Below are 12,287 nucleotides of genomic sequence, written 5' to 3' on the forward strand. Positions count from 1 at the left end.
GAAGGTAAGAAAGTAAAAAAACGTCAAATTGACTAAACAACTAAAATAGAGCTGGGACTCAGAGGACTGTGATTCCATTGCTGTCTCTACCACTTATTTTCTGGGTAACATTAAATTAAGACATTTTACTTTTGTACTTAAGTTTTCTCATTTGTCAAATGAAATATTGGCACTGATCTCCTCTGGAAGCTGCTTTGAGATCTGCTAGTCAAAAATACAGCCTAGGATCTGGCAATCACAAAAGGTAGAGGTTTGTGGTCTTCTAGCCAATAGTTCATACCTCAGTCTGCATCTCCTCTGTAGTTACTGGGCAAAATTGGAGGAGAGTTTGCCAACAGTCTTACAGGCCAGTGTGTTTTATCCATTGTACCAGGAAGTGAAGCCAAACCCTGCAAGCAGCCTGATTTCTGATGAAGGTTAGTCATGTTTGTGCTGCCGTGTTTTGCCAGGGGTTCTCCCAGAGGAGGATGATTTTAAGTTATGGAGTTAAGTTATGGTCCGTGAGGTTGATAGCTCTGCAAGCAGAGATAGCAGCTCCATCGCTCAGCCACACTCCCACTCCTCCTCTCCTCCTCCAAAACACTACATTCATGGAACTCCTTTGCTATTGGTAAAATGACACATAGCACAGATTTCTTATTGTAGAGAGAGTAAGCTGAAAGTAGATGTTTGGGAGACTGTGTTTAGAGAAACCTGAGGGGACACTGGGAATTTCCCTTGTCTACATTATCTTTGCCCCTCATTTTTCTGGATAAAGCAGAAGAGCCTGCAGCTTTCCTGATAAAAGCGTGCTTTTTGCTCTGTGGCACAATTAGTCTTTTAACCTTTCCTGACAGTTCTTTTGTGGTGGGTATAACCATGATATAAGGAAGATGAAAAGACATTTTGAGTGAAAATGCAACATAGCTTGGTTAGAGACAAGGGAAAGACATGAAGGATTTGATGAGGTTAAATAAAGAAGCAGTAAGATTTGCATTATCTCCCTGTTTTTCAGTTACTGGTAAATTAAGCTTCAGGAATGGTTTGAGGTTTAGTTGCTAATTCAGAGTACATGAGCTCCAGAGATTTAGAAGGACATGGATAGTTCGCATTTCCATCACGTGTAAGCAATAGCTCTTTTTTATGTGGTTACTTTTTAGTACTGAGAAACAAATGTTGGGTTACATTTGCAGATAGATCCAGAAAATAAAAGTAGGGCAAGCACTTATTGGAGTGTCAGTGTTGCACTGGCCTTTTGCAGCAGAAAATTTACGCACAACTTAGCAATAAACCAAGAGGTTGACTCACATAAACACGCTCATCATATGAAACTCAGGTGCCCAGCAACAGTAAAAATATCTAAAGGAAGGCTGGCAAGAGAAGGCTCACTCCTGTAGATCTTCACCTGAAGAGAATTCCCAGTTCAGGGTTTGAAGCCTAAAGGAATTTTTTTTTGTACCAGGTAGCTTTTCTCTCTGAAAAATCAGTTTTCATCCCTTTTTTTTTTTTCTTGTTTAATTTCATTCTTGGGCGATGCACACATTTCACACATCTCTGAACACCTTCTTTGTATTTTATGACAATCTGCAGTCAGGCCTGCTGGACTCTTCCACTTTCCATACACTTTACGATTGGGGCTACTTAACAGAGGCCAGTGCTTTCTTAAATGAGTGTTACGAATTTCCTTTAAAACGTAATTAAATCTCATAAGTTTTATGGGAATAGTAAGGAGACAGAGTATTATCAAAGAGGGACTCGTGGAATATGCTCTTTCATCTTTCGATGCCTGAATGAAATGCCTTGGCTCTGAGTAGAATGTATCCTCCATTAAATCCCAATAACATTTACAGGGGCTGCAGGGGTAAATCCCTGTAGTCTATAGCTGTTTAACATCCATCATTTTCCAGGCTGGAAGTCTGCACAAACAGTTGTTCCGCGTCAGCACTCCTAAAAGTTTCCTTTCAGTTTTATTTTGGAAAATGGGCTGAAAATGAAGCTTATCTGACAGAATTTTCTATGGTTTCATAGTGAGGAAGTGTGGAGATTCCCCATAAAATCTCGGTAACTGTCTGGAAAACCTGGAATGAATTTTGACCATATATGAGATAAGATGCATTTCAGTATATAGAGCGTAACTCAGAGGAGATTAAAAAGAAGACAACAAAACTTGGTCAGGTAGATCATCATTACCATTCCTTCAGAAGAGGCGCGTGGGGATCCAGAGTAAGTTCTCAGGTGGGATGATGCCAGTGTGGCTAGCTATCAGAAGAGGTGGGATAAATCCTCAGCACAACATTGGAAGACGCTGCATTTGTCTTTGTCTCTCTGAGAATTCTTCGTATTAGAGATGGATATAAGAAAAGAAAACAAGCCAACAATAAGCTTATTACTCCTTATATTGGAATTCTCCTCCAGGACTCATTTAGGAATTATTTTTACCTTTTCTCTTTAATGTGCCGAGACTTTGTGGACTTTTGTCTCCTGGCCTTTGTAAGAGCCGTTCCTTTCATATTAATGACACATGAGCTCATCAGATTCCTGAACTGAAGAGGCATCGTGCTGGAATGCCACAGCGTCCACCTCGGAGCCTGCAGATATGCAAAGCAAATTTACCACACCACCAAATGACATGGTGGCAAAGAGGCAGCCTGCAAAGTTTGCAGATGCAGGTCAGATAGCTAACAGAACGGCGGTAGCTATCCCAGCCTGCATGGTTAACCTTTCTGACAATAGATCGCTTCATGTCATCACATTAGTCCGTTCAAATGTTCTGTCATTTATGTGAGTTAGGGGTTAAATATGCACACCAAACTAAAGAAAGGCATTTGTTAATGAAGGCTGATAGAGGTGTGGATTTGATCCACTGCCAAGGTTTTGTAAAGACGATCTGATCCTACTGGTAGGTTATTGCTCAGTAGATGTAGCTCATTACAGGACGTGTTGATCGTGTCCTGCACTGAGCCAACGCAAGGATATGTGCTACTAGCATATAGACACACAGCTCTGGTGCATATGCCTCAGGAGGTTCAACAAGGCCAAGTGCAGGATCCTGCACCTGAGTCGGGGCAACCCCTGATATCAGTACAGGCTGGGGGATGAAGAGATTGAGAGCAGCCCCGCTGAGAAGAATGTGAGAGTACTGGTGGATGAAAAGCTGGACATGAGCCAGCAATGTGCACTTGCAACCCAGAAAGCCAACTGCATCCTGGGCTACATCAAAAGAAGCGTGGCCAACAGGTCGAGGGAGGTGGTTCTACCGCTCTACTCCGCTCTGGTGAGACCTCACCTGGATTACTGCAACCAGTTCTGGGGCCTCCAACATAAGAAGGACACGGACCTGTTAGAGCGAGACCAGAGGGCCACGAAGATATTTAGGGGGTTGGAGCACCTATGCTATGAGGACAGGCTGAGAGAGTTGGGGTTGTTCAGCCTGGAGAAGAGAAGGCTCCAGGGAGACCTTATTGCGGCCCTCCGGTACTTAAAGGGGGCCTACAGGAAGGATGGGGAGGGACTCTTTATCAGGGCCCGTTGCAATAGAGCAAGAGATAACAGTTTTAAACTAAAAGAGCATAGATTTAGACTGGATATATGGAAGAAACTTTTTACAATAAAGGTGGTGAAACCCTGGAACAGTTGCCCAGAGAGGTGGTAGGTGTCCCATCTTTGGAAACATTCAAGGTCGGGTTGGAGGGGCCTCTGAGCACCCTGATGTAGTTGAAGATGTCCCTGCTCATTGCAAGGGGGTTGGACTAGATGACCTGTAAAGGTCCCTTCCAACCCAAACTATTCTACGATTGTGTGAAAATAAGCTGTACCACAATGTCTGGAAGCCATGATGACTGGTTTTCTACAAATTTGGGTTTCATGACTGAATTCTCTGTTGTCTAATAAGATGCATGTTCGGAGTGAAGCCTTTCCCATGACTGGGCCCTTCTAAATACTTTCCCCTTCTTAGATTCTCTGATATCTAATAAGGGTTGAGATCAGGTCCAATCTCTCCCACTGTGGAAGGACGAATAAGCTCTCCAGCTGCATCCACCTGCCATCCACCTCCCTTAGAAGAGCTGCCAAGGGCAGAAATCCTGTACTGCAGTGTAGTCTCATTTGTTCAGCTTGTCTTTCAGGTGGCCAAAAGTTCATCTACACAATTAAACAGTCAAAAGCTTTAAAACTGGTGCAACAGAACATGCAAATTTGTCTTAAAGATGAAAGCTAGTTTTCAGTAGTCTCTTAAAAGGAAAATGACATTTTCAAATTTGATGTGAACCATATGATATTCATCTCTCTTGAGCCCTCCTTTGAATATTTTTTCACAAGCTACTGCATCAAGAAGGGCACATTTAAACCTAGATGATGTGTTCGAGTGAGATAAGGTTTGCAAGATTTTCAATCTTTTTAATCCCATCAGGTGCTTCCTCTATTTAGGATTTAAAGTTTCTCATACAATACCCAATGTAGCCCACATGGCATGGTTACCAAAGCATCCCCTACAGAATGATAAAAACCATTCTTCCCCTGTACACATAGATTACAATTTTGTCAAAGTACATCATTCTCCATCTGAATCCAAGGCAGGACTGTCATATAAAGTAGAGCTGGGTTAGTTCAACCAGTTAAGAGAAAGACCTGTAACAAAGGGTCATTATAGGTCCTGCCTTACTCTGCTGCTATGATAAGGACCAGAGTAAATTAAATTTCCTGTGACTCACCTGCAATTGCAGGAAAATTTATTGCTTAGTCGCTGCTACAGCATATGGATTTGTCTCTCCCTGTGTACACAGACACGCAGTAAGCATGCAGAGAGTCCCACTGAGGAGAACGAGCCTGTTATTTTGCAGCAGGCTGTTGTGAAAACAGGCTGTTCTGGGGGCACCTGCAGCCTCCAGAAAGAAAGGGAGTTAGGTGGGTAGCGTGGAAACTACTGCAAACGGGTCAAATAGTAGTAGCGTTAAAAGCCAGAAGGCAGGTGCACACAATGTCCTTTGTTGAGTGGATGAACGGTGTCAATAGGCAGGCAAACCAGAGCAGCTCTCCTGCTCGTTAATTCTGTCTCTCATTCCACCATTTCCTGTTCATTAACTCCCTCCTGCATTTCCCATTTCTGCTGGAGCACATTACTCAGATTCAATCATTGTCTCCAAAAGGGGAGGGTGTTGAAAGAAAGGGCCAGAGCAAGACGTCGCATTCCCCACCTCTCCTGAGCCATCTTTCCTCCTAGAAAGAAATCGAACAAGCATTTTATATTTCCTTGGAAAGATAAATGTAAATCGGGTTTAAGGAAAGTATGTGCCCTCCAGCTAGGATTTACCTTTGTCCTACTTATTCTGTCAAGAAAACTTGTTTTTTCTGAAGGCACTGTCTCTGAATCTCACCCAAGCTCTAAATCCTTCAGGAAGAAACAAACACAAAAGTCTGGTTTTGGTTTACCTGGCTTTTGTAAGGAAGGCAATTTTTCTAGTTGCTTTTTTGTAAGTTGTGATATATTTTAAGTGGGACTGTTATGCTTGGCTGATCCTGGTGGCAGCTTGATGGACTGCATAGACACATGCGCAGATAGACCATATAGTTGTCCTCTGAGGAGAGTAGCAAATGCCTCCCTTTTATAGAATCACAGAATGGTTTGGGTTGGAAGGGACCTCAAAGATCATCTAGTTCCAACCCCTCTGCCGTGGGCAGGGACACCTCCCACTAGACCAAGTTACTCAAAGCCCCATCCAGCCTGGTGTTGAACACTTATCCGTTGACTTGCCGCTGTCTGTGTTTCTCATTGAGCGTCTGGACTACAGGCGTGTCATCTATGGTCCCAGGCGCAATCCAGAACAGAAAAGGGGCCAGAGTACCTTCTCTTACACTACTCTTCAGATCAGAGAGTCAGGTATAGTGAGTCTCTGCAGAGAAACCAAAGCTGCATGTGGAAGAGGAAGGGTTTGTGGGCTGGAGAGCTCACATGCTTTGGCCACAAAGCACTGTGTCTGCTGGGGTGATGTGGAGCTGCTGAGAAATACAGTCTCAACAAAGCTTTTTCATCCATTGTATTGACAGGCACCAGGAGTGGCGACCTCTTGTTAATTATTTAATCTCTTTTATCCGGACCAGTTAGTACCAGATTTGTTTTCCTACATGGTATCATTGCAAGGGCTGGGACTATAGAACCACAGTCAGGCCCACAGTTTGAGCGAGCCGAGCCCTGGTGTGTCCCAGAGGGTTGCAAGTGCAAGGCCAGACTGAAGGACCACACAAGACAGAGTTGCTCTGACCCATGGTTGCGTAGGCTGACTTAGTCCTTTTACACAGAAACGCTGCCCATGACCTTCGGAGGGTTTGATACAGTTCTGCCATACGGCATTGATTCAAATTAAACTCGCCATTAACGGCTACCGTAACACGTGCTCGTGATTGTAAACACCTTGATCTTGGTGCACTGCCCTTTCATGTCAGCTTTGCATTAATGCCCTCTAAAGCCTTTGTAGAGGTAAAGAAGTGATACAAGCAGCAAGAAGAAAACCAACTCTGTGCATGCATTCAAGCAACAGCTTAGCAGAAACAGTGCTCCCAAATCTGTGTGACTTTTCTTGGCAATTTATACTTTCATCTTTACTTTACCCCGAATGGCTCCGGCCAGCACAGTCAAGTAGCCATGGGGTGAGCGTCGTGGTGAGGAACACCCAGTGCTCATAGTATTTTCATTCAGCATTCACTTACAAAATGTATAGGGATGGATGGGGGAAGGGGAGGCGGTGAAGAACAAAACCAAAAAAGCCGACATGCATTATTTAGGACAAACGGACTTGATTATAGATCCTGAAGGTGCTATAAAACTGATGGATTGCAGGCTCAGTATTTCTGGGATTTGAGTCGTCTGGCTTCCACTGTACTTTCATTGTGTCAGCGCCCCCTCTTTTCATGGCTTTTTTGCTGGAAACATTGCACCGGAGCACAAGTGAAGTGAAGCGGGTCCTAACTGGACCCAACAGCTGCCTTTTGTTGCTGCTGTGGAAACAGCTGTAAGGGGGTAATATAATCACTCTTCTGTTACCAGTCAGCTGCATATCATAAGCACCTTTCTTGGATGCAGGGGACCTGGAGGCAGCTCCCGTGGTGATGTAAATGCTAATTGGGCCCACAGCATGCTATTTTGTGCCCCATTTGACATACTAAGCACTTGTTGTTCTGTCCCATGAGCATAAAGTTGACTGAACGGATACTCTGTGCTACTTTTATTACGATGAGACTCATGTTTCATTCATATGCAGGAGGGGTCTTTGCACTGGTTCCTGTAGCGGAAGGAATGGTTTCTTGGCTTTTTGATCTGTTTCTCATCTTTTGTGCAATAAAACTTTACTATGATGTCAGGCAGCTCAGGCTTGGAGTGCTCATATTTGGGATGTTGGATTCTTTTCTTTTCCTTCTTTACAAATAAGTAAGTCTTGGATGGGTGATGGGGGGGGGGGGCGTTTTTACAAAAAACAAACACACCTGGACTCACACCAATTCTGTATTTTTCTGCTTAAGATTACTGATGTAAAACCAGATCTGAAGGAATAGTATCTAATAAGTCACAGAAGAAATCGTAGAAAGAAAAGCTTTAACAGCTTATCATCACGGGTCATAGATTGTAACAGACAGGGCACTATTTGAGTGTACTTGGAGCGGGACTAGGGGTTGTTCTTGGAAAACAGAAGCAAACACAAGAGTATGTAAAGGCCGAAGACAGCTGAGCATCGGCATTAAGAAAGTGGTCTGGGGACAGCTTGCCTGAGCTTTAGATACTGATTTTAGTATGTGTCCTTTATCACAACAGTAAACTTATTTGAATTTAATTCCCCCCCTTATAAAGCCAACTCGCTACTCTTTTAAAGTACTCTGAAGCCCCAGCTTGGAAAGTGTAACCAGTCAGAAATTGGATGTACTGATTCACCAAATGTCCTTTGCAGCTGTTTTGATAGTATGTTTTCTGCTGAGGTAAGGTGGAGTATTACAGTATTTCACTGGCTAAATATTGTGTTTGATGGAGTCAGTCTGTATTAGAACATTCAACTAAAGATCACAGAAGGTGAGTCTTCAGAGTGTTTATGGATTTGGCACAGGAGAACATATAACGTGCCAGCTGCACGTATGGGTACTGTAGGAGATGGATGAAGAAGAGATCCATTATTGATCAGAGGTGCAAGGAGTGATGTTAGGTATCTGCTCAGAAAAAAAGAAATAAATGAATAAATGGAAGGAACTAAGTCAGAAATAAAGAACAGTTGCTATCTGTGTAAGTTTCTGTGTTGAATGTCTTGAGTTATACTTAATTTACCCTGCATTTTATACCCTAGGTTCAGGTTCAGCGGTCGTATTCTTGGCCTTGCTCTCATTCATCAGTACCTTCTTGATGCTTTCTTCACAAGGCCGTTCTACAAAGCACTACTAAGGCTGTAAGTACAAGCACGCAGCCATGCAGAAACCATGCAGAAACAGCGATCCTGCAGTGAGTTCTAGAGACACAGACTCTCATGGAGTTGCTTCGAGCACTCTGACCTTGAAGTCCTTTCCCCTGTTGGTTGGTTGGTCTGTGATAGAAAACAAACGTGTTTTATTTTTTCTTTACTTTCTCCAAGACTTTGCCCTTCATAAATACTGTGCTGATAAAAACGCATAGTAAGTATGACATTTAGAAAAGTACTGACCCATAATTCCAGAGTTTACTACTGATGAAAAGTTATCAAAGCAATTAAAATGAGATGTGGAAGACTGCAAAGCATCTTTGACGGAACACAACAAAATAACAACAAAAAAAGGAGGGGGGGGTCACATAAAAAAATACATAATTTCTCATGCCTCGCTGGTAGAGTAGGTTTACATTTTAAAAAAAACTCGAATTAATTAGGAATGCTAATGGAGATGTAAACAGTGAATGTTTTGTATTGGTTGTCTTCTGTCTTTCACACCAGTAAGCAGAAGCTACCAGTAACACGTTTCTTTGAGTGTCAAGTTTATAAGGTTAACTTTAATTGACAGTCTGTCCCTCTTTAATTAATAGACTGCAATAAGACAAGGTACATAAAATTTGTAGCAATAAGAAAAGCTGTAAGTAGTAAGTCAAGACTGCAATTAAACAACAGAGTGCAGAATAAAGTTTAGCTAAAGTAGTTTATCATTTAGGATGATTCCAAATCAGCGAAGATGTTTGTCTTAACAGTCCTTCAAGTTCTTTGTATTTAATTTTATTTTTTTAACAATGAGTGTTCCTGGGGTCCCAACGCTCATATCTATATCGTATCTGAGCTAGTCTGGAAACAGCCTGAAACCTTGAGTCCTCCCTGCATCCTTATTGCCCCTTTAGGGGATCTGAAACCAGCTGCTCGTAACATCCACCTGCCCTTTCAGCAACCAAGGTCGACTCCTTATTAGCAGAAATTTAGGCTGCCTGGTCTGCCTTATGTCAGTCTTGTGTGCTCACGTCCAGGATGATAGATACATGGAAGCAGCCAGGCACAACGTGGCGGGCCCCATCTGGACTGAAGGTAAGCCTGTGCTCTCAAGTGCAGGGCATCCTGAAGATTCACAGAAAATCAAGCCCCAGGGGTGCGTTCCGACAGCAAACAGTGCAGGCAGCCAACAGATTTGGCCTTGAGCCCAGCCATGCAAAGCAGACGGTTGCAGAACAGCTTTAAGAGGGTCTGTGTAATAGGCCTTGATGTTAACAAAACCAAACAAACTGCAGCTTTATGTTGGATCTTCAGTATAAATTTGTTCACGTTCTTAGTAGTAAAGTCAGCCTGCCGATTATCGTGGGGTCGTATATTCAGCTGAATTTTTTTCTTGCCTCATAATCAGGCCATGTGATTTAAGCGACTTAGAGTACCTGGATGAAGAGTTCCATCAGAGCTTGCAGTGGATGAAGGATAATAACATCACAGATATCCTGGATCTTACCTTCACAGTGAACGAGGAGGTGTTTGGACAGGTGAGCACAGCTATGCAAAACATCTGAAAAGCAAATTTGAAGCTGACAAAGTTGAGCATGATGAACATCTTTCTGTCAGAACAGATCCTTTAGCCTTTCAATAACACTTTCTTCTCCTGCCTTCTGTTTCTTTCAAGCCACCTGTTTCAATGCAGATGTTTATTCTTAGGGTGTATAATATAAAATACCAGCCCCCCTACAGGCTTATTGAGCCACACGCTGATGAGCATGAGGAATTCTCTGGAGTGCAGCTCTTCTCTCTCCGGGGTGTAGTTCACACAGATGTGGCATTCGGTGAATGCAAGCAATGTAACTTAAAGCTGATGTGACTGAAAGGATTCGGGGGGTTAGGAGGGAAGAAAAACATTTGGCAGGTGGTGTAAGACCTGGTAACTCTCACCATTGTTTTGTCTGATATCTCCCTGTTAGATTCTGTGTCCCTTACTTACCTTGCACCTACTTAACAACTTGGTATGTACATCCATTTATTATGCTTTCTGCCACTCAGTTCTACCTTATTCAGACAATTCTCTTTAACCTAGCTGATCTGGATAACTAAAACCTTAAATAGGGTCCAACCCTGGCTTAAGTGCAGACTGGCAACCAGAAAAAGTGTTTCCTGTGGGATTCTTTGGCTTGCAGTGAAGCCCTGGTGCTCTTTGCTGTTGTAGCCCGTGCTAGATTATAACTATCTCTGGAAAGCCTTGAAGGGACCCAAAGCAATATTCACACCAAGAGTAAGGATCTCCAAGGAGACACTGAAGAACCAAGCTCACCAAGCACTGCAGAAGCTCAAGGGATGGAAGCTCACTTGTATAAGGAGGAGACACATAGTGCCATCGGGAGCAGAGAGATCAGGTGAAAGGGAAGAGAGTGGCTCTCTGCCCTTGAAAATGAACTTGACAGGAGGAGTTTGCACAGAGCTAGGGTAGCTCTGCGAGCTAGGGGAGAGGTAGACTAGTTTCTGAGGGGAGGAATTCTGGCCCTGAGAGTAAAAGGGCTGCTCGGCTATAAGCTTGAAAGTAACAGAAAGCAAGCAAGACTTCAGGGGATATTTTCAAAACTGAATTTAGTCTGCTTATAGTACAAGGTCATGACAGATGAGCAGAGTCAAGGGTGGATGAAATTAAAAGGATGGGGCAGAAGAACTGAAGTAAGAAGCCTCTGTAGGAAAGGTAACACTGTTTTTCCATAGACTTAATTGCAGGGGTTTTTCACGGGCTTTGCGCTGAGAGGTTGCATTGACATTCAACTGACAGTACAGTGGTTTCCCTGGAAGGTATGCCTATATAAGATTAATACACAAAGACAGACAGAAACATACAGACATATTCACGAAGACAGATAAGAGAAGTTTGTATTTACATTGGAAGACTACAAAGATGAATAAGAATCTCAGCCTGAATTGCCCTGATGCATCTGAAGGGAACATTTGGCACACTAATTACCTGTTATGCTCTCCCCAAAGAAAAGAGCTAGACAATTACATAGGAGTCTGTTGTGGAAGATAAGAGATGGCTCCATAAAGAAGAGAAAAAAATCACAATCTGTTGTAGATACTGTGATATGAAAGCAAAGGCACACCAAGAGCCAGATTTTTATGCCAGTTGACACATTGTCTCGTACTTTATTTCATATGTACTAGACACTAATCTTGCTAGATGGGGGGGGGGGAAATGATTCTTGCTGTGAATTGCGACTGTCAGAATTCAAGAGTCCTAAGTGAAAGTGAGATTTTCCCCCTTCTGAAATTGGCTAAGTGCTGACAGAAAAATAACGAAGAAACTGCAATCACGTTTTATGCTCACAGATGGATCCCAGTTGGAAATTCTTGCATGCCAAGAGTATCTGACCACTTAAATGCCATCTGAGCATTGCTTTGCTGGATACATGTGCAAGTGGAGATCACAGTGGGAGCTCTGCTAATATTTGGGAAGCTGGATTTCAAGGGTTGGTTAAGGGAAACAAGAAATAGTGGCGCTTTGAGAAGCTGTGCGGTAAATGGGTTACAGCCCTTTTGTCCTGCTTCCACAATGACTTTATTATGGACCAGTCACTACTACTTTTTCTTTCTTGTCTCACCTCTGACGTGTATTTAGGTTTTAAACCTTTCAGGCAAAATCCTCTTTCTTGATACCTTTTCTATTAGAATTTACTACTGAGGAGCTCTAGCCTTCTTCGCATACTGGAGCCAGAGCACTGCTGTAATAGCAAAGATACCATGTCAGACCAAGCATCACACATTTTTATTGGTGGGGGCTGAACGCCAATTTGAGAATTTCACTTATAAGACTGAGAGAGGTGTCAGTTGATTGTGACCCTAAGTTCTTTCTCATGCTTTTACCCAGTAGAAAAT

General features: G+C 42.9%; 1 protein-coding gene across 6 annotated transcripts in view; it reads left to right on the top strand.

Annotated features, from left to right (window-relative positions):
* Positions 1–12,287, top strand: part of HECW1 (HECT, C2 and WW domain containing E3 ubiquitin protein ligase 1) — a 262,500-nt gene that overhangs the window by 232,132 nt on the left and 18,081 nt on the right. For all 6 annotated transcript variants that reach the window (XM_063325617.1, XM_063325615.1, XM_063325618.1 and 3 more), the window contains 2 exons: positions 8,301–8,399; positions 9,802–9,931. In XM_063325617.1, the coding sequence (XP_063181687.1) occupies positions 8,301–8,399; positions 9,802–9,931 (229 nt within the window). The remainder of the gene's footprint in view (positions 1–8,300; positions 8,400–9,801; positions 9,932–12,287) is intronic.

Source organism: Chroicocephalus ridibundus, chromosome 2, assembly GCF_963924245.1.
Source record: "Chroicocephalus ridibundus chromosome 2, bChrRid1.1, whole genome shotgun sequence".
In the NCBI taxonomy this organism is placed as follows: domain Eukaryota; kingdom Metazoa; phylum Chordata; class Aves; order Charadriiformes; family Laridae; genus Chroicocephalus; species Chroicocephalus ridibundus.